At 41.9% G+C, this 23699-nt stretch overlaps 1 protein-coding gene across 1 annotated transcript in view; it reads right to left on the reverse strand.

Annotated features, from left to right (window-relative positions):
• CFAP47 (cilia and flagella associated protein 47) overlaps positions 1–23699 on the reverse strand; it is a 610902-nt gene that overhangs the window by 528682 nt on the left and 58521 nt on the right. The window contains exons 8-14 of the mRNA XM_040336504.1: positions 20424–20659; positions 11834–12023; positions 5764–5986; positions 3285–3437; positions 2960–3149; positions 1140–1236; positions 89–305 (exon numbers count right to left, since the gene is read on the reverse strand). Coding sequence (XP_040192438.1) covers positions 89–305; positions 1140–1236; positions 2960–3149; positions 3285–3437; positions 5764–5986; positions 11834–12023; positions 20424–20659 — 1306 coding nt within the window. The remainder of the gene's footprint in view (positions 1–88; positions 306–1139; positions 1237–2959; positions 3150–3284; positions 3438–5763; positions 5987–11833; positions 12024–20423; positions 20660–23699) is intronic.

Genomic DNA, 23699 nt, shown 5'->3' on the forward strand with positions numbered 1-23699 from the left:
TGTGACATTTTTTAACCAAGAGCCTACAAAGAGATCCTGTCAATGGCTATTCTGATTTAATAAAATAAATACATTATGTCATTCTTACTTCTTAAATTTCCCTAGTGAGTTTGTTTCAAAGACAACAGGAATGTCAGTCTTTGACATAGGTGGTACAACATGAGAAAGGGGGCTAGTTTGCTGCAGCTCATCACAGTCTATCTCCACCTGAACCCAGATGTACATGGGAAGACTATTTATGATGTTCAGTTCTTTAATAGACGTGGATCGTACACAGACTTCACCAAAATCTATTGTGGAAGGACCTGTGAAATGTAAAGGAAAATGTTACAAACATAAAAAAAAAAAAAAACATAATTAAATTCTGTAAAGTTTTGTATTTATCTGGAAAAAAGGCCACCTGTCAAAGTAGTTACCGGTAGTAGGATGCAATTATACCAATTTGCAGCCATCATATGGTAATTTAAAGAATTCAGTTTGTTTCCATTGTTAATATCATGTTTTCTTGTGGATGAATTACTACTTATCTCATACTGACGAAGATTATATGCAATTGAAATGTGTTGAGGCTCAGTATCTACTGTGATTCTCTACTGAGCATCCATGATGTAACATTCATCTCATATGACATTGTATTATTTTATCCAGTTTGTATATGTACTGATTTGTTTATTAGTCAGCGGATCAGTGATGTTTATATAGTTTTTTCCATGTAATAGTGGCTGATGGATGGGTGTATCCATTAGTGATCTACAGGCTTACAGTGTGAATTTCATTATATTCTGCTTATGTATTGTGAGATCATTACCGGTCCATCTTTGACCCAACACTTCATGATCAGCCATTGCACTACTTTTTAAGCATTTTTATGGTACAATAACGTTTGTAAAAAAAAATCTTTTATAATTATTTCTCTTGTGTCTTTCTTGGGTGCCTAAAAGCCCTCTATATTTATAAAAAAAAAAAAAAAAAAGTTTATTTGGCTTTTTTGGCACACTAAGTTGAAACATGTATTCTTTCTGTCTGATTTACAGTCATGTCTACTTTTATTTATGTATCTGTTTTGTTAATTATACAGTTCATATTTGAATATACTGTTGAATGTTTTTACAGCCTTATTCCGATATTTCAGCTCTTACCTACAACTACTTGATGAAGTTGCTGAGGTGTCAGTTCCAAGCTGCAGTCTTCCTTCTCAGATACGGTGCATGGCATTGCATTAAGCCCCTCATTAATCTAAAACACAGAGCACAATGTATTATTATGATAAAATAATAGCAGAAAACGCCAAGTAAGGTATGCATATGAAGCCAAAATTTTCAATTCAGGTGGTGCCTTAGGTTTCAAGGACTGCCTAAGGGCCTTAGTACTATACAGTATATAATCTTGATGGTGTCTTGCAATATATTTTAAAAGTTGACTTATTTTCATTTAAGAAGTGTTTTTTGAAGTTAGAGTCTTGACAATTAAATATTTTAATACTATTTAAAACCATTTTTTTTAATGTCCATAATTCCACACATTTCAGGGATATTTGCATGACAACAATAAAGTGTTTCATTTAATAGTACCAATGCATTATGTATTATTACAAAGCAAATTAATGCACCTTACATGCATTAGCGTATAAGGTAACATGTCCTCGGGCACATAGAAAATTGTTCTTTATGTGATAGGTTGTAACAACACATAATACCATGCCTATACAATGCACATCAGGATGTGCGTGTTATACAAAGAATAACGCACGTGAGCTGGTTTGAACAGGCCTTAAATCAATGACCTGAACATATATATGTTACTGTATCTATGTTACGTTATATATATAGATATATACATATATATATATATATATATATATATATATATATATATATATATATATATATATATATCTGAAAACATTTCAAAGTTGTTCTAAAATTGCACTATTATTAGTTTTTAAATCAATATCTGTGTCCCTGTGAAATTTGTTTGGCCTTGGGAATAAACTGTTCCTAGGGTTTAGGCTTCTGCACATGACCACAAGCTCCCAACCCCTGTCATTCAACTATCAAATGTCAGAATGACAGAGGCAGGGCTTAACGTTGAGAGGGAATGGGGCTTAAAGCTTATGTAAACCAATGAATATCAAGTAATATAATTCAGCCTACCAGACCTCTGATATGACAACAGCATTTGTTTTCTTTTTTGTTCTTTTTTTTTTTCATTGTTTTTTCACCTTGTGATTCTGCCAGTAACAGACTTCCTGGCCTAAGGTGATATTTACTCACTGTACTATATCCAAGGAGAAGCAGTGTTGTCTCACTAACACAAGACTACAGAAACCTCTCTCTCTCATCTTCTCTATAATAGCGGGGAATGGTTTTGAAGTCTGCTGAAACAACTCAGAACAATGTAAATGGTAAATTTGGGTACACACAGATCAAAATTAGGCTGGTTAAGCAGGGACCAACCAGATTTTGTTAGATCTTCCTCTGTCAAACAGGACTGCTGGAAAACTTTATTCAGCCACTGCAGCCAATCGGCTTCAGCGTTGATCAGTGTATTCTGACAGCGGAGGAATCCCATTGTCACAACACAATAGCACACCTGGATTGTGTGGATTGAGGAACCGATTCTTTAATTCATCCCACCAGCTGAACGGAAAAAAAAAACGCAGGCAGGGAGCACAGGAAGTTATCTGCTGGCTGATAATATTTCAAGCAAGATCAATTGAATCAGTTATTGAATGGTTAAAAAAAAACAAAAAAAAAAACACTTTCAATGGTATATTTAACAGACCAAAGAGGACCAAAAAAGAGAAGTGCATTGGTAAAGTTTACTTACCTATCATTAAATTTCCTATGCATAGCCTCATCCAAACAATTTCACAGTTACACAGAGATCAATTTGAAGGCTAACACAGGTATTTGCAAGAACCACATGGTCCTAGCACTTCAAGGTATAAGATACTTACTTCTTTGGTCACAGATCTAGATATTGCAGATGCCAGCTGACGAGTTGTCAACAAGCGACCTTTGGAGACAGGAGCAGTTTTTGGCTTTTTCTGCTCTTTAAAACATTCAGCAGTTGAGTAAGTGGGTGGCTGTAGACCTGCTGCTGGTGTAATCCCAATTTCTATATCATTGTTTGTTTCTTGAAACTCTCTATAAGAAAATAATTTAGGAGAACAAAACATAAGATAATAAACTTAAATGTAACATACAAAAACATGCAGTGGAAAGCATGTAATACACTATCTCTTAAAATATACCATATGGTTGATTACAAAGACAATATACCTGTCTTTCTTCTCTTTAAGGCGTAGCTCCCTCCTGTCTTTTATATAATTGGTATAATAGTCCTTATGGGTTTGCTTTATTGTTTCTTCTTCTTCTGTGTATGCATAATCAGGATCTACGTAGTTATATCTTTCCATTTTGGTAAAAATAGTCCTATTATTAGATAAATTGTTATTTTATATTTCATGCTGTAAGTCATGTAAAATATATGCTACAAAAGAAAATACATCAAACACAATAATCAAAAAGAATCTGAAACGATTTGCTGATAAGATCATTGGCAGTGGTTTGTGTCTCCACAGAGCATAATGAAGGTGTCACTCATTTGCAGGTGGATTACGCAGTTATTTACTTAACATAAATTATGGACACCATTATTTGGCTGTAGCAGCTGGATGAACCTTGAAATTCTAGAGGAAAATATCACCATTTCTAGAGCGCTTTAAAAAGCCAGTATATGTTATTGTACCAAGAACAGTGCAAAATATAAAAGTCGATTTGAGTAGAGAAGGAGTTTAAAAACCAAATTAACTTTCTCTTGATAAAAAATAAAAAAATTGTATCTCAATGGCGGGTGCCAGAAATCTATTAGTTATATGTGCTATACTGTTCTTTATAACAATGAAAGCCCAAGTTCTCCTCTTTCCCAGGTTGCAGGCTTCACAGAGGGTCTGCTGCCTTCTATGTGATTTTGATGTTCCCCCATTGTGTGACAACTAGCGCTGTGCAATCAAAAGGCAACAGGAGCGTTACTGATTAGAAAACTCTAGCTGTCATTCACAGAGTAATGTCACACTTTGGCTGAGAGATTGCTACAGCCAAAGTTTCTCTGGATTTGAACTTGGAACCTGTGCTGTGTCTTGCTGAGTTACCTGGAATGCTGGACAGTTCCCTGGACTATTGCCTGGACAATTTCTTGAATCATTCTGTCTTGAACCCTGAACTCTTTGCTCCTCCTATGAACTTCCTGGTTTTAAGCCATGTCTCTGCACTTTCTTTTTGCCAGATTATTGTACTCTTTCCAGCCAGTATACCACTCCTGTCTTCCCTGCTGCTGTCCATATTATGCTACCACTCATTATTGACATTTGGCTTGTTTCTCAACTACGCTTCTGCCTGATCCCACCCTGCAACTCAACTACTCATTATCAGCCTTAGCCCTGGTTCACACTTACTGTGGGAATGAAATTGAGCAAGTTTTTTTTATTTTGTCTAAAAGTAGGTTTTAAAAATATGTTACTGCATAAAAAAGACATGGATTATTTCCTAATTGTACATAATATAACTGAATACTAACATTTATAGGTAAAGTTGATCCAGGGAACATTCGATTGCCTCTTGGGGGATCAGGAAAGATTGTTTTCACTTGCTGGAGCAAATTGGATCATGCTTTGCTGGGGATTTTCCCCTACCTCTGGATCAACTGTGGGTATGGGATTGTGTATATAGGATTGTAAAAAAATGTTTTTGTTTTTTTCTATTTTTGTTGGTTGAACTAGATGGACTTCAACCTGACTAGCTATTTAAGCATGCAATGCCGCGTACACACGATCGGTCAAACCGATGAGAACAGTCTGATGGACCGTTTTTATCGGACCAAACCGATCGTGTGTGGGCCCCATTATTTATCCATAGGTTAAAAAAAAAGCAATCTTGTTTTAAATTTAACTGATGGATACCTAACCGATAGAAAAAAAAACGATCGTTTGTAGGCACGTCCATCGGTTAAAAATCCATGCATTCTCAGAATCAAGTCAACGCACGCTTGGAAGCATTGAACTTCGTTTTTTCAGCACGTCGTTGTGTTTTACGTCACCGCGTTCTGACACAATCGTTTTGTTAACCGATGGTGTGTAGGCACAACTGACCATCAGTCAGCTTCATCGGTTAACCGATGAAAATGGTCCATCGGTCCATTCTCATCAGATGAACTGATCGTGTGTACGCGGCATAACTGTTCATGCATCCCTTCTGCAGTGATATGATTTCGCTCAATCCCTCTAGCTGTCATTTTGGCTAGACAGCTTAAACCTTATGTAAATGAGGAGAAAAATATGAATTAAGGCATGTGAAATATACGGTACACTATTGTTAAATGTATATTAATGTATGCAGTGATACATTTATCAGAATACAACATTTTTTCAATAGCTGTCCTGTAATGTGAATGATGATGAATGATGATAACTTTTTTTAACAACCTGAAAATAAAGCTATGCCTAAGATTTGTCTAAGGGAATTAAAAACAATGGCTATTATGAGAAGTACACAGGTTACAGTATATAACCTATAACATAACGCTAATAAAAGTTGCACTAATAAGCAACCAGTGGCTATTTTAAAAATCATGAAAGGATTCATCAGGCTAAAGAAATTATTACCTTTTACATCGGTATAACTGTTCCTTAGCTATAGTGCCATAACATTCTTCACAATAACATTGTTTTTGAGTCTACACAGTTGAATAAACCTACAGTACCTGTATTGTGCTTTGCGGTCACTAGGTCTTATGCTTGCTGCTCGATCATTTGGAAATGCCACTTGCACGTCTTTGTAAACATCACTTATTTTCTGGTGATCATGTATGTGTGTTTTAGCTGCATTCAAAGTGGCCATGCGTGAGGATTCTGTTACCATTGTAGATTCTTGGGGTGCTGCTTGCACGAACTGTCCAACAGGGTTAGTAATCAAAGGAGTAATTCCTGCAATAAAAATGGTAGGTAAATGCTGAGGCTGTGTTTTCTGACCTGCAGTAAGCAATGAATGTATTATTGTTTAAAGAAAAGGAATCAGTACTTTTGGTAGTTAAGACTTGAATGGAAGCTGAAGCCATTGCACAGTTCCCATGATGTTGATGCCCGCCTTCCCGCACATAGGGTCTCCATACATGCTTTTGTTTGTGTAGCGGCTACTGATCATGTGCTTCAGGAATCCACGGTTGGCTTTTCATCATTACAGCCTGTAGGCACACAGCCATTGACACCCAATGTAATCCCTGCCTGCTAAGACTACCTGTCTAAACAAAACATTTCCATGTTTTATTGGTTCTGGCTTAGAATTTTAAGACAATGGATGGGAGAAATTATTTGAGATGGCTGTATTTCCATTAAAGATGGGAAAAGTGTGGCTAATACCTACAAAGGAACAAGCCATCTCTTTACCTCTGCTGCCTACTGTACCAAAAGGTAAATATGGTCCTGCCACTCACACAACTGGTACAGTTGGTTGGACTGCTGTAATACCAGCAATTCTTATAAACCTGTTTCAGGATGGAATATTACTGTATGCGCCAAAGTTCAGAGTGTTCCTTGACACCATAGCTAACAGATATACAGTAGGTGTTTGTGATATTGTGCTTTTAGCACGACAGCGTCGCGCTGATACTCGGCGACATGGTGCCGAGATCTCGCCGACATCTCGCACTCACTGGAATAGTGACAGCACATCCCAGCAAGCGCGTCATAGAAGCGACGGGAGATCCGACTTGGATTCCCGCCAATTCTACACGTGTGCGGCGTTTGTTATGAATCCTGAGGGGGAAGTCCCCGCCGGATTTTAAATAAAAATCCGGCATGGGTCCCCCCCTCAGGAGCATACCGGGCCCTTAGGTCTGTTATGGGTTGTAAGGAGAGCCCCCCTACGCCGAAAAAAACGGCGTAGGGGGGTCCCCCTACAATCCATACCAGACCCGTATCCAAAGCACGCTACCCGGCCAGCCAGGAAGGGAGTGGGGACGAGCGAGCGCCCCCCCCCCCTCCTGAGCCGTACCAGGCTGCATGCCCTCAACATGGGGGGGTTGGGTGCTCTGGGGCAGGGGGGCGCACTGCGGCCCCCCCACCTCAGAGCACCCTGTCCCCATGTTGATGAGGACAGGGCCCCTTCCCGACAACCCTGGCCGTTGGTTGTCGGGGTATGCGGGCGGGAGGCTTATCGGAATCTGGGAGCCCCCTTTAATAAGGGGGCCCCCAGATACCGGCCCCCCACCCTAAGTGAATGAGTATGGGGTACATCGTACCCCTATCCATTCACCTGCAAGAAAAGTGGTAAAAACACAAATAAACCACACAGTGTATTAAAATATTTTATTAGTCTGCTCCGGAGGCCGCCCCCTGTCTTCTTTATTAGCTCTTTTACCAGGGGGAGCTTCTTCTTTGACGTCTTCGGGTGGGTGGGGGCCGCCGTCTGGTTCTCTTCCACCGCCGGGGGGGGGTGGCTTTTAAAAAAGCCCCCACCCCCCCGGCGGGTTTCCTCCGGCGTCTTCGGCGGGGCTCTTCTTCTTCCGCTATCCCGACGGGTCTTCTCCGCTATCCGGGGGGTCTCCTTCTATGTTCGCCGCTCTCCGCTGTTGACTCGTCGCACCCCGGTTCTTCGTCTCGCAGTCCGGTCCCTTCTTCCGTGCTGTACGTCTTCTTCCGTGCTGTGAGTTCTTCTTCCGCGCTGTGACGTCATGTTCTTCACTTCTCTTCTTCTCCCGATGTTGACACGTCGCCTTTCCTCTCTGCAATGACGGGTGCGCGGGTGCATCGGACCTATATAGGCCTCACAATCCCATCATGCTCTGGTACCTACCCATGTGATGCCTACCCACGTGGGTAGGTATCACATGGGTAGGTACCAGAGCATGATGGGATTGTGAGGCCTATATAGGTCCGATGCACCCGCGCACCCGTCATTGCAGAGAGGAAAGGCGACGTGTCAACATCGGGAGAAGAAGAGAAGTGAAGAACATGACGTCACAGCGCGGAAGAAGAACTCACAGCACGGAAGAAGACGTACAGCACGGAAGAAGGGACCGGACTGCGAGACGAAGAACCGGGGTGCGACGAGTCAACAGCGGAGAACGGCGAACATAGAAGGAGACCCCCCGGATAGCGGAGAAGACCCGTCGGGATAGCGGAAGAAGAAGAGCCCCGCCGAAGACGCCGGAGGAAACCCGCCGGGGGGGTGGGGGCTTTTTTAAAAGCCACCCCCCCCCCCGGCGGTGGAAGAGAACCAGACGGCGGCCCCCACCCACCCGAAGACGTCAAAGAAGAAGCTCCCCCTGGTAAAAGAGCTAATAAAGAAGACAGGGGGCGGCCTCCGGAGCAGACTAATAAAATATTTTAATACACTGTGTGGTTTATTTGTGTTTTTACCACTTTTCTTGCAGGTGAATGGGTAGGGGTACGATGTACCCCATACTCATTCACTTAGGGTGGGGGGCCGGTATCTGGGGGCCCCCTTATTAAAGGGGGCTCCCAGATTCCGATAAGCCTCCCGCCCGCATACCCTGACAACCAACGGCCAGGGTTGTCGGGAAGGGGCCCTGTCCTCATCAACATGGGGACAGGGTGCTCTGAGGTGGGGGGGCCGCAGTGCGCCCCCCTGCCCCAGAGCACCCAACCCCCCCATGTTGAGGGCATGCAGCCTGGTACGGCTTAGGAGGGGGGGGGGGCGCTCGCTCGTCCCCACTCCCTTCCTGGCTGGCCGGGTAGCGTGCTTTGGATACGGGTCTGGTATGGATTGTAGGGGGACCCCCCTACGCCGTTTTTTTCGGCGTAGGGGGGCTCTCCTTACAACCCATAACAGACCTAAGGGCCCGGTATGCTCCTGAGGGGGGGACCCATGCCGGATTTTTATTTAAAATCCGGCGGGGACTTCCCCCTCAGGATTCATAACAAACGCCGCACACGTGTAGAATTGGCGGGAATCCAAGTCGGATCTCCCGTCGCTTCTATGACGGCTCTGTCTCCATCGCGGCAAGCCAGCTCGGCGCTGGCTCCCGCGATGGGGCTCGTAGGTGCTCAATCTCGCCGAGAAAGAGAGCGAGATTGACACAAAATCGGGTTCACCTACTGTATGAGAGATGATTTAATAAAGGCAAATAGGCTGTTCACTTTGTAAGGGAAGTTGCACTTTGGAAGGGAATTTTCTCCAGAGCTTAGTGAAAATGGTGAAATGTCACTTTTCAAAGAATACTCAATCATGTGGAAAAAATAGGATAGTTGCTTGCACATGATTAAAGTCAGCAGAGCTTCACCTGATTCACTAAGCTCTAGGGAAAATTGCAAAGTGCAACTTATTTTTCATTTTTGAAAAATCTTAATTTATGAGCATATATAAAACATGATACATCCTGAGAAACCACAGACTCCAGCACAATTCAAATGACAGAGATGAGAAGCTAATCCCATTGAGATAACACCCAGGCAAGAGCAAATAGCTTATAAAAACCCACAACATGGTACACAATACAACATCACTGGTAACCAAGTAGTGTAGAGGGCTTATCAAAAAAGGGAACATAATAAATGGTAATGAAGACCCAAATAAGAATCCAATGCCTGAGCCTCCTGGGTCCATAACAGACCGAGAAGTACTGAGTCTGAGCAGGAAGAAAAATACGAGAAAAAGGAGAAGAGAGACAAGAGATTATAAAGGAAGAGAACATGAAACATAGCAAATTCTTTAAGGCGGTAGGAAAAAAAACACATGGTACATTGAAAACATTGCAATTACTCCCCTGTGAAGTATCATGAAGTCTGTGATAAAAAGAATATGGTGTGCATATCATAATTCACATCCGAAAGAAAACTTACATCATCAGCATATTATATTTGTCAAGCCTCGTACACACGACCGAGGAACTCGACGGGCGAAACACATCGTTTTGCTCGTCGAGTTCCTTGTGAAGCCGTCGAGAAACTCGACAAGTCAATTTTCTCCATTCCCGTCAAGGAAATAGAGAACATACTCTCTTGTTGGCTCGTCTAATTTCCCGACAGTTTCCTCAACGAAAATGTACACACGACCGGTTTCCTCGTGTGTACGAGGCCTCAGAGGTAATGAAATTAATCCACAATGCACAAGTCTCATAAAACTGGGAACATTTATCATACCATTGATACTGTCACTGCTGATTGGATTTCCTGTACTCCAGTGCAGGGGTATCAGACTCTTGCCAGTTGCCAGCATTAAGGAGGTGGGGTATCACTGACCGTTTATATTTACCAATTGACAAATGAGTAGCATGGAATAATACCAGAAAAGTATTATCATCTAACTGATGTTGTATGGCCTCTGCTATAATGTTCAGGACCTCCATCCAAAATGGTTTAATGCGGGGGCAGTCCCACCAAATATGTAGGAGTGTTCCCCTTTGTCCACATCCACATAATTTAAAACAAGATTCCTGCATCCTGGTGCAGACAGAGGACGTATGGGTCAGTTTAGTCATTTTAGCAATTAGGTTGTCCAAGCTCATTTTCTCAGTCTCTAATATAATATGGGACTGTTTGGGCAGAAAAGTCAAGTAATAGCTGGTAAAGCTGAGATAACAGTCTAGTTGGTCTTTTACGTTAACATAAACAAAGCCTCAAAGGGGGTGAGAGAATCCCTAGACTGTATCATTCTCCCAGAGTGAACCAGGGACAAACCCCCAATGGTGAAACAGGGGAAGGGAATGGGGCCAGTTTGTGTGTCCTATTTATCCTATACCAGATGACCAATGAAGAATGGGACAATGGAGACGTGGGATCTTCCAGTCCCCTATACATATGATTCAACCATGGACATAACCAAGAACATAAAGTTTGTCCTGGACATGTAGGTTCCAGTTAACAATAATCATCAAGGCATTAGCCTGATAGTAGGAGAAAGGGTCTGCAGTCCTTGGCCTCCAGTATGTTTATTGTGGCAAATGAATAGAAAAGATAAACGGGTAGGTTTACCCCGCCATACGAAGCCTAAAAATGCACAACGTACCAAGCAAAAATAAGACTAGGGTAACCTCACCAGGAGCATTTGAAAAAATATAACAATTTAGGAAGCATTATCATCTTCAATATACTTATCCATGCCGGCCAAGTGAATTGAGTCTCATCCCATGACTGAAGTTCTTCCTGCACTGCCATCAAAAGCGGAGGGACATAAGCAGATTAAAGGTCCCAGGATTAGCCATCAGTTTAATGCCTGAATAGGTAAGGTATTGCCACTGGAAAGGAAACAAACTCTCCGGAGGTTCACAATCCACACAAGCGATTTTAAGGGGCAGGATAAAAGGTTTGCTCAAATTTATTTAAAAAATAATTCTCCAAATCCTGCAAGATATTGGGCAGGGTTACACAAGGGTTAGTGGCAAAGAAAAGGACATCATCCACAAATGCGGAAAGCTTATGCTCCATATTGCCAATGCCGGAAACATTGGGATTAGCACGCACTTTGTGAAGGAAAGCCTCCATGACCAAAACTAACAAAAGGGGCGATAATGGGCACCCCTGCCTTGTCCCATTGGAAAGACAGAACCTCGGCAAGAGGACACAATTCTGACATCCTCCATCCAAAATCCCTTCAGCTGCAACATGTTTGTGGGCTTCCTTGCATGAACTGCCTGTTTCAAATGCTCCACAACATTTCATTTTGATTTAAATTAGAACTTCAACCAGGCCAATGTGCTTCAAATCATTATAATGTTAAATGATTGTTTCCAGGTAAACCTTAATATTTGGACAGATATCTTCACTTTCTCACCAAACACACAGATATAGCTATTTAAAGTTAAACTTACTTACCCGGGTTGACTTTCATGACAATTTTGTTAGTTGATGGTTTGCAGGTTGCTAAGAAAGTGAGCTTTTTTTGGTGAAAGACTTTTGTTTTTAAAGGAGACAAATTATCATCTGATGTAGGACCCAAAATATCCATCACTTGTTTTACTTTAAAAGTTCCTACTTGATGTGGAACAAACGAAAACATCACATCCTAAAAAAAAGAGCATAAACATAAGACATAAAAAAACACTAAAGTACTGATTGCTGTGCATTGTTATTATAGAACTGGGTAAATTAATAAATTATTATTATACAGGATTTATATAGCGCCAACAGTTTGCACAGCACTTTACAATTCTAGGGAGACACTACACCAACAGTACAAATAAAAACAACAGTGTTAGCGGAGCCCTGCTCCTGCGAGCTTACAATCTAATAGGGAAGGGCTGGTGAAAGAAAAGGTAGGGACTGTGAGGGATGAACTGAGGGGAGTAGAAAATTTGGTTGTTAGCTGGAGGCAGGATAGGCTACCTTGAAGAGATGAGTTTTCAGGGATCGCCCAAAAGTGGACAGAGTAGGAGATAACCGGACAGATTGGGGTAGTGTGTTCCAGAGGATGGAAGAGGCTCTGGAGAAGTCCTGGAGATGAGCATGGGAGGAAGAGACAAGAAAGGTAGATAGCAGAAGGTCTAGGAAAGAGCAAAGAGGATGGTTTGGGTGATATTTGGAGATAATATTGGTAATGTAGTTTGGGGCAGAATTGTGAATGGCTTTGTATGTTATTGTTAGTGTTTTGAATTGTATTCTTTGGGCAATGGGAAGTCAGCGAAGGGATTGGCAAAGAGGAGTGGCGGACACTGAACGATTGGTAAGGTGAAAGAGTCTGGCAGCGGCATTCATGATAGACTGAAGAGGGGATAGGTAGGCCATTGAGGAGGGAGTTACAATAGTCAAGGCGAGAGATAACAAGGGAGTAAATAAGTTGCTTAGTGGTCTCGAACGGTTAGAAAGGGGCGTATTTTGGAGATGTTACGGAAGTGAAGTCTGGACGATTTGGATAGTGATTGGATATGGGGCTGAAAGGACAGGTCAGAGTCTAGGATTATACCTAGTAAATAGGTAAATTGTCCTTATTTGCTAAGCTTTTAGCAAAAGACACACAAAATGGTAAAGGAGTAGGTTGGGATTATAAAAAAGCAAACACACACACTCAACTCCATTCTGCAGCATCGGTCCGATCCTGAAGCTGTTCCCCACTGGCTCTAAGCCCAAGAACTGAGTGATCACAAAATCGCTCAGTCCTTGGTTAGCTCTAAGCAGAGAGCTGTGACTCAGACACCACTCTGCATTCTGCCCTTCCAGCACTCACTGCAGGAGAAGGGGAAGGCTCGGCTGGCTTCAGGTCTCAAGAGTTAGAGCTAGCTGTAAATAAAGCAACTTGACAGATCTCAACAATCTGGTCAGGATTCTTCCATAGCTTCGAGTGGCTCTATGATATTAGCCAACAGTGAGCTTTAGCCTACTGCAGGCTGATTCTTGGTCAGAAAAATGGCACAAGTAAGTGCACCCCTGTGAGTGCTTTGGCCATACTTCTCTTTTAATGATCCAAAAGTCATGAGAAAATGTAATTCAGAGTACTTTCTTAAACCATTATTTTAAATTCTATTCCCATCTACGCTCTTGGTGCTGGATTTGCACGGTCACAGCAGCCCATTTATTTGAATTAGCTACTGTGTCTGCTTTTCTGGCAGGGAAGAGGTCCCACACCTTTTCTAAAACACGCCTGCACAAAAATCAAATGGTGCTTTTGCACCATGCATTTCCTCATGCAGGAAACTGCACTACGTATTTCAGTGCATTGGTATGCCAGTAAGAGTTGATGGCACCCCTTTGTGTTTTCTTTAATGCGCAACATTTTGTGTGTGGCTGCATACAGGTGTGAGAATACATGTATTCCCGAGAAGAAGAGAGGATCTTAGCTGCTTTGTGCAAAACCATTGCACAGAGCTGGTAAGTAAGATGTGTTTGTTATTTTAAAAACATTTTTTTCCAATTACAATCACTATAAAGCTATTGTGGTAAGCACTTTCTATAACTAATCATTTCATTTTATGAGGTGTTAATGCTACTAACAGACAGCAGCACATGGCCAAGTTTAAAATCAGTCTTAGTTAGGACAGTAGTTCTGTGTATTTAATAGAATACAAATCATAATAGCACCATACTTTATGTTTTTCTGAAACACAGGGGTTTATTTACTAATGGCAAATCCACTTTGCACTACAAGTGCACTTGGAAGTGCAGTCGCTGCAGATCTGAGGGGGACATGCAAGGAAAATAAAAAACAGCATCTTTGCTTGCACATGATCGGATGATAAAATCAGCAGAGCTTCCCCTCATTTCAGATCTTCCCCTTAGATCTAAAGTGACTGCACTTCGCACTGATTTTATAGATTTGTACCACTATCTACTTTTTCAATAAAAGTTTGTAAACAAAAAAATAAAGTGACTGCACTTCCAAGTGCACTTGCAGAGCACTTGTAGTGCAAAGTGGATTTGCCTTTAGTAAATCAACCCCACAGTCTCATCAGCACTCCTTTAGGCATACATTAAATCAACATGGACATATGGGAGCTTGCTTTTGAAAGATCAGTCTAGGGTTTTATCATCTATAGGTTGTATTCACTAAATAAGGCAGTGTTTCTCAACCTTTTTTTCAATCTGTACAATCTCGTGGCACCCCATTCTAAAATGTAAATAACTAAACTACTGTAGAAGTTCTACATAATGCAGCCTAGAGCTGTACGATTAATCGTCAAGAATCGTTATAGCAATTTTTTCCCCAGTGTGATCTTGACAAAGGGTTTCCCGATCTTCAGTATGCAGAGAATGTTCTCCCTGCTCTCTGCTCTCAGCCATCAAAAGTCAAAGTCTGGGCAGTCTGCCAAGTTTTAAAATATTCTATCACTGGAATGTTAAGTCTAAACATTGTATCAATTTGTCTTTTACATCAAAGGAATAGACTTCTGTATGTAAATTAGGACCACTTAAACACTAAACCTTTGTCTGACAGTTGTTGTTTTCAAGTTAAAATATTATTATTTTTTTGCTCGAAAATTACTTAGAACCCCCCAAACAATATATATATATATATATATATATATATATATATATATATATATATATATATATATATATATACAGTACAGACCAAAAGTTTGGACACACCTTCTCATTCAAAGAGTTTTTTTTTTATTTTCATGACTATGAAAATTGTAGATTCACACTGAAGGCATCAAAACTATGAATTAACACATGTGGAATTATACATAACAAAAAAGTGTGAAACAACTGAAAATATATTTAATATTCTAGGTTCTTCAAAGTAGCCACCTTTTGCTTTGACTACTGCTTTGCACACTCTTGGCATTCTCTTGATGAGCTTCAAGAGGTAGTCAGCTGGCGCAGCACCCCATCACTCTCCTTTTTGGTCAAATAGCCCTTACACAGCCTGGAGGTGTGTTTGGGGTCATTGTCCTGTTGAAAAATAAATGATGGTCCAACTAAACGCAAACGGATGGAATAGCATGCTGCTGCAAGATGCTGTGGTAGCCATGCTGGCTCAGTATGCCTTCAATTTTGAATAAATCCTCAACAGTGTCACCAGCAAAGCACCCCCACACCATCACACCTCCTCCTCCATGCTTCACGGTGGGAACCAGGCATGTAGAGTCCATCCGTTCACCTTTTCTGCGTCGCACAAAGACACGGGGGTTGGAACCAAAGATCTCAAGTTTGGACTCATCAGACCAAAGCACAGATTTCCACTGGTCTAATGTCCATTCCTTGTGTTCTTTAGCCCAAACAAGTCTCTTCTGCTTGTTGCCTTTCTTTAGCAGTGGTTTCCTAGCAGATATTCTACCATGAAGGCCTGATTCACACAGTCTCCTCTTAACAGTTCTAGAGATGTGTCTGCTGCAAAAGGTGGCTACTTTGAAGAACCTAGAATATGAAATATATATTCAGTTGTTTCACACTTTTTTGTTATGTATAATTCCACATGTGTTAATTCATAGTTTTGATGCCTTCAGTGTGAATCTACAATTTTCATAGTCATGAAAATAAAGAAAAACTCTTTGAATGAGAAGGTGTGTCCAAACTTTTGGTCTGTACTGTATATTATATATATATATATATATATATATATATATATTATATATTATATATATATATATATTAGTATATATATATTATATATATATATATTAGTAGAGACCCTAGAGAATAAAATGATGGTTGCTGCAATATTTTATGTCACACTGTATTTGCGCAGCGGTCTTTCAAATTTGTTTGGGAAAAGTCACTTTATTGAATAAAAAAATAGAAAAAACGAACCAATAAATTTAGCCCACATTTTTTTGTACAATGTGAAAAATTGCTGAAATTACTGTTTACAGGGTATAGAGACATACAAGTTAACTGATTCCTTTAAAAAATGATTAAAAATAGATTAAAATCAATCATATAATGTGCCTGCAGTTTCACATTGTTTGTAAACTGGTTTCATGTTTCTGTGAAGTAAAGAGACCCACAGAACAAAAACAAACAAATACAGGGCAGTGTTTTGTTTTTAAAATGAATCTGATTGGTTCTGAGGAGTTTTAGACACACAGCTTAGACCACAGTGAAAAGCTGCCATGAGTTTTTTCATAAGGAGCCAGACAAGCAGGAAGTGTGGAGATCACAGCAACTTCAAAGCAAAAACGAACAACGAGGACATGAAACCAGTACTGCAGTAAGGTAAAGGAAGCTATTTAGCTAAAAAAAAAAATTCCTTTAGTGATCCTTTAAGTGCTTCTGCTATGAACTTTATGGCTAAAGTGCTCCACAGTGCCTGCGGCTACACAGGTCACTGAGGACCGTGAAAGCTCATTAACGTGGAACTTAGCCATTTACCAAAAAATTAGTTAGCCATGGTTCCCTCTTAGTTTTGAAAACCACACAAATGCTTCAGAGGAAAAACCTCCTCCCCGAAATACTTAACCAACTTTTCCACACAATTTAAAGTTTGGAGTTTAATTCAGTGCAAGGTAAATTTTACATTAGTAAATCAACCACTTAGTGTCATGTCACAACAATGATCCTGTCACTCTTGTAATTTTTTTTACGTTTATGTCAATAATTATTTTTTTTTTAAACTCAATGGTGATTAAATATCACCAAAAGTAAGCTCTAGCTGTCTCAAAAAAAAGGATAGCAATTTCATATGGGTACAGAGTTGCATGATTGAGCAATTGGCATTCAAAGTGTGACAGCGCTGAGAGCTGAAAATTGGCCTGGGCAGGAAGGGGTGAAAGTGTCTAGTACTGAAGTGGTTAAAGAAGAACTCAAGACAACAAATACAATTTTCAAAGCATATCCACCATACACTGTTTGACTCATACACATTTAAAAAAAAAAGATCCCCTTGGGATATATCACTTCCTTAGATCTCACCTAATTTAACCTAAAAATAAATATCAATATAGAACAAATCTGTATTGTAAATTATACAACCTGATAGAAAAAAATGTATACTGTACTTAGATATCACCATTATTGCTCTTATGTTGTATTGCTATATTATTTTTATATATACCATTTAGCTCATACTAAGTATCGTACATACTTGATATATTGGCTGTACCTATGTTTCTGTTATATATTTCTACTAAACTATGACCTTCTACCATAATAAAAATTGTTTGTAAAAAAAAAAAAAAAAGGAAGAAATCATGATCTTTAAATCCTATGGAATCGTAGGCACTTAGGACTTAAAGTGGAGGTTCACCCGGAAAAGTTAATTTTTAACATTAGATTGATGCTCATTTTGTCAAGGGGAATCGGGTGTTTTTTTTAAAATTGAAGCAGTACTTACCGTTTTAGAGAGCGATCTTCTCCGCCGCTTCCGGGTATGGGCTGCGGGACTGGGCGTTCCCATTTGATTGACAGGCCTCCGACAGGCTTCCGACGGTCGCATACATCGCGTCACGATTTTCCGAAAGTAGCCGAACGGCGGTGCGCAGGCGCCGTATAGAGCCGCACCGACATTCGGCTTCTTTCGGCTACTCGTGACGCAATGTATGCGACCGTCGGAAGCCTGTCGGAAGACTGTCAATCAAATAGGAACGCCCAGTCCCGAAGACCATACCCGGAAGCAGCGGAGAAGATCTATCTCTAAAACGGTAAGTACTGCTTCGATTTAAAAAAAAACACCCGATTCCCCTTGACAAAATGAGCATCAATCTAATGTTAAAAAAAAAATTCGGGTGAACTCCCGCTTTAACCTGCCTGGCGGTATTCCCGAGTCTGAGGCCCCGTACACACGACCAGTTTCCTCGGCAGAATTCAGCTTCCGACCGAGTTTCTGGCTGAATTCTGCCGAGAAACCCGGCTGTGTGTACAATTTCGCAGAGGAAGCCGACGAGGACCTCGGCGAGGAAATGGAGAACATGTTCTCTATTTCCTCGTTGTTCTATGGGAGCTCTCGGCCCGCCGAGCTCCTCGGCGGCTTCAGGGCTGAACTGGCCGAGGAACTCGATGTGTTTGGCACGTCGAGTTCCTCGGCCGTGTGTACGGGGCCTCACTCGGGGTTAGATTTTCCTGCTGCGAGCGGTAACCCCGAGTCAGACTCGGGCTTGCCTCGCTGGATCCACAGGCACTGTTTACTTACCTTGTCCCTGGATCCAGCGATGCCACCGCGCTGTGTGAGCGAGCGGGACCTCGCTCGATTCACACAGTGTCCTCCTGTGCCGCCAATCTCCGTTCCCTGCGACGTTACGACGCACGGGGACGGAGAACGGCGCCAAATTCAAAAAAGTAAACAAACACATTACATACAGTATACTGTAATCTTATAGATTACAGTACTGTATGTAAAAAAAACACACCCCCCTTGTCCCTAGTGGTCTGTCCTGTGTCATGCATGTTCTTTTATATAATAAAAACTATTCTTTCTCCCTGCAAACTGTAGATTGTCCATAGCAACCAAAAGTGTCCCTTTATGTCAAAAATAGTTTTAGATCAGCTAAAAAACAGCGATAATAAATTATAATCACTTGCAGAATTGTGCGATAGCGATTTGTGGGGAAATTCGTCATAAAAAAAAAAATAATGACAGCGACAATTCTGCAACTGAGCAAATTTCAGTGATTTTGATTTGATTACATTATTGAATAATTTTTATTAGAATTATATTATTATTTGTTATAATTATTTATAATTATTTATTATATTATAATTTATCATTTTGTTTTTAAAAAAATGTCATACCCGGGATGCCTATTAGAAGCTTGTTTGGTCAGATTTAAGTGAGTTATTTCTAAAAATTACAGACCTACAATATAAAACGCCAAATTTCCTTGCAAATAATGGTACCGCTTTCAGCATGTTTTTTCTGAAAGAATCATACCGCCAGGGAGGTTAAGTACACTTTGCACTGAATATTAAATTATTGTGTTACATTACAATATGCCAAGTACCATGGGAGACTGTTTCTATTCCAGTAGCTAAAGGGATGTAAGAAGGGGGTGGCAGCTATCCAAACCAACACAAATATATGTGTATATTAATATGCTACTTTAAGGCTGGGTTCTCACTATTGCGAATTGGATTTTCCCTGCATCCAATTGGCAATAGCAGGAGATTGTGACCTGCTCTCTATGGGGCCAGTTCACATATCTCCACTGCGGCTCCGATGTGAATTTGCACAGGATCGATATTGCGTGTCTTTTGATCTGTTTCATGTCCAAATTCAGCCAAAAATTCGGGCTGAAACCAGACCTGAAATGGTGAACAAGGATGCACTGGACCCCTGATGTGAGCCGCATACGAAGATAGTGTGAACCCAGCCTTACAATAGAGGTTTCTGCAAGATATTGGGGGTTATTTACTAAAGGCAAATACACTTTGTACTACAAGTGTAAACTACAAGTGCAAACTACAAGTGCAAAGTTCATATGAAATCGCACTGAAAGTGCACGTGGAAGTGCAGTCGCTGTAAATCTGAGGGGTAGATCTAAAATGAGGGGAAGCTCTGCTGATTTTATCATCCAATCATGTGCAAGCTAAAATGCTATTTTTTATTTTCCTTGCATGTCCCCCTCGGATCTATAGTGACTGCACTTCCAAGTGCACTTTCATGTGCAATTTCAAGTGCACTTTGCACTTGTAGTTTGCACTTGTAGTGCAAAGTGGATTTTCCTTTAGTAAATAACCCCCATTGTGTTTATGACACATCAATGAAAATTGTGCAGGTATGCTTGCATGCAGTTTTTTCCTAGCAATTTTAAAGAGATTGAACATTACTCCAATTTTTGTTTGGTTAGGTTTTAGGTCTAGGAACACCATAAAGAAACTGTATATTTCAGTTTTAAACAATACAAGTACAAAGTATGTTATTCAAGTCTTTGTCACTGTTGTGATCACGTTACAGAATACAGCTATTGAACTTAGTTAATAGATGCATAGAGAGATAAAAAAGACAGAAATCCATGTTAACAGATTTACCATATCTTAGACGGCTTTATCTGTAATGCTAATGCTTTTCAGATGTAGAAAGCTGTTTTTATACCTGTGAATGTCCCGGCTCTATCTTTCCATTAGCCGGAGAGATATGAAAATGGGATATCTTGCGAAAGCTGAACACCACAGGGAGGAATTGAGACTCGTTTTTTAGCGAACAGAGAATATCGATCCTTTCACCAATCAAGCATTCCTTAAAATTGTATGTTGTCCCTGGACTGAATGTTAATGTGACCGGGAAAGCAGAGCCAGTGGCAGCCAGTTCCACATAGCGATTATTTTGTCCTGCATTGAAAATAAAAAAAGTAAAGATGGTAATGAAAATGTAATAGCTTTAATTCACACAATAATCTTACATTTTTGTCATTTAACACATTGAGGTTGATTTACTAAAACTAGAGAGTGCAAAATCTGGTGCAGCTCTGCATAGAAACCAATCAGCTTCCAGGTTTGATTGTGAAACCTTAACCACTTCCCGCCCGGCCTATGGCCGATTTACATCCAGGAAGTGGTTTTGAAATCCTGACTGGATGTCCATGGACGTCCTGCAGGATTTCATGCCGCGTGCGTCCGTGGGTGCGCGCAGCGCGGCGATCGGTGATGCGGGGTGTCAATCTGACACCCTGCATCTCCGATCTCGGTAAAGAGCCTCCGGCGGAGACTCTTTACCACGTGATCAGCCGTGTCCAATCACGGCTGATCACGATGTAAACAGGAAGAGCCGTTGATGGCTCTTCCTCACTCGCGTCTAACAGACGCGAGTAGAGGAGAGCCGATCGGCGACTCTCCTGACAGGGGGGGTTCGTGCTGATTGTTTATCAGCGCAGCCCCCCCTCGGATCGCCACACTGGAGCACAAGGGAAGCCCACCCTGGAGCACCAGGGAAGGGCAAATAAAAAAAAAGCATTGAAAAAAAAAGATGCCAATCAGTGCCCACAAATGGGCACTGACTGGCAACATGGGTAGATCAGTGCTGCCCCACAATGTCCATCAGTGCCACCCCAAGTGTCCATCAGTGCCACCCCACAGTGTCCATCAGTGCCACCCCACAGTGCCCATCCATGCCCACTGCCCACCTATCAGTGCCCATCTGTGCCACCCATAAGTATCCATCAGTACCACCCATAAGTGCTGCCCATGAGTGCCCATCTGTGCCGCCTATTAGTGCCCAGTGCCGCCCATGAGTGCCCATCAGTGCCGCCCATGAGTGCCCATCAGTGCCTCCTATGTGTGCCCATCAGTGCCGCCTATGTGTGCCCATCAGTGCCGCCTATGTGTGCCCATCAGTGCCGCCTATGTGTGCCCATCAGTGCCGCCTATGAGTGCCCATCAGTGCCGCATACCAGCGCCGCCAATCAGTGCCACCTCATCTGTGCCCGTCAGTACTACCTCATCGATGTCCATCAGTGCCATCTCATCGGTGCCCATCAGTGCCGCCATATGAGTGCCCGTAATTGAGAGAGAAAACTTACTTATTTACAAAAAAAAATACAGAAAAAAATAAAAACGTAATTTTTTTTCCAAGTCTTTTTTTAGTTGTTGCGCAAAAAAAAAAAAATCGCAGAGGTGATCAAATACCACCAAAAGAAAGCTCTATTTGTGGGGGAAAAAGGACGCCAATTTTGTTTGGGAGCCACGTCACACGACCGCGCAATTGCCATTCAAAGTGCGACAGTGCTGAAAGCTGAAAATTGGCTTGGGCGGGAAGGTGCGTAAGTGCCTGGTATGGAAGTGGTTAATTGAACAAGCTGAAGTTAGAAGCCGATTGGCTAACAAGCACAGCTGCACTAGATTTAGTAAATCAACTCTATTGCAACCATAAAACATAAACTGCTATTTATGCTTGAAAGTGTTTTTCAAATGATTCCTGTTTTCATCACAAATGTTGTGAAAAGACCCAAACAGTACAACGAAAGCAGTAGGCAAAAGACATGTAGATACACTAAGAATGCACTCATACTAGCACCATTACCCAGTCCTGGGTGCAGTTCAACCTCCTGGGCAAGTTCCTTTGTATAGTGTGAGTGCTCCGGACCGCGCCTGGGACCAGTTAAGCGTATTGTGCCCAAGACCACCTGGAACGGGTGGGTCCCGAGAACTTTTCACTTGCGATCCAGTGCGGTTTCTTGGATTGTGAATGTAAACCGTGCCAAAGTACAGTTCTCCCATAGAGAACTGTGTAGTAAAACAGGGCTTGCTGGCATGGGCATCCGTGGGCTGGCATGGGCAGAACTGTTTATCAGGGGGGCATCATTTTAATGTCACCCTAGCTTGGCATTTTGACATGTCATGAAGGGGAGGGGCTTAGTCATTATCACATAAAGCGCAGGCCAGCCCAGGCTCTCCCATATGGATCCACCTTTAGAGCAGGCCAGACCAGGGCAGGTCCCCCATAGAATAGATCCCCCTTTACTTAGTCTTCTTACTTTTACCTTTTTTTCACCTCACTGTGCCCAACAATACTGCCTCACGGTGCCCATCAAATGCAGCCTACCAGTGCCCATCAAATGTAGCCTACCTGTGCCCATCAAATGCAGCCTCATCAGTGCCCATCAAGTGTCCATCAATGCAGCCTCACTATGCCCATCAATACTGTCTCACTGTGCCCATTAATGCAGCCTCCCTGTGCCCATTAATGCAGCCTCCCTGTGCCCATAAAATGCAGCCTCATCAGTGCCCATCAAATGCACACACACTGTGCCCATCAAATGCACACACACTGTGCCCATCAAATGCAGCCTCACCATGCCCATCAAATGCAGCCTCACTGTGCCCATCAAATGCAGATGCACTGTGCTCATCAAATGCAGCCTCAATGTGCCCATCAAATGCAGATGCACTGTGCCCATCAAATACAGCCTTATTGTGCATGTCAATGAAGCCTCACTGTGCTCATCAAATGCAGCCTCACTGTGCCCATCAAATGCAGACTTACTGTGCCCATCTAATGCAGACTCACTGTACAGATCAAATGCAGACTCACAGAGCCCATCAATGCAGTCTTGCAGTACCTATCCAGGCAGCCTCACTGTGCCCATCAATGCAGACTCTCCAGTGCCCATCAATGCAGACTCTCCAGTGCCCATCAATACTGTCTCACTGTGCCCATCAATGTAGCCTCAGTCTGTGCCTATCAATGCAGCCTCCGTCTGTGCCAATCAATACTTCCTCACTGTGCCCAGCAATGCAACCTCACTGAGCCCATCAATTCAGACTCACTAGTGCCCATCAATACTGCCTCACTGTGCCCATCAATGCAGCCTCAGTCTGTGCCCATCAATGCAGACTCGGCCAGTGCCCATCAATGCAGACTCGGCCAGTGCCC

The sequence above is a fragment of the Rana temporaria genome, chromosome 2 (assembly GCF_905171775.1).
Source record: "Rana temporaria chromosome 2, aRanTem1.1, whole genome shotgun sequence".
Classification (NCBI taxonomy): Eukaryota; Metazoa; Chordata; class Amphibia; order Anura; family Ranidae; genus Rana; species Rana temporaria.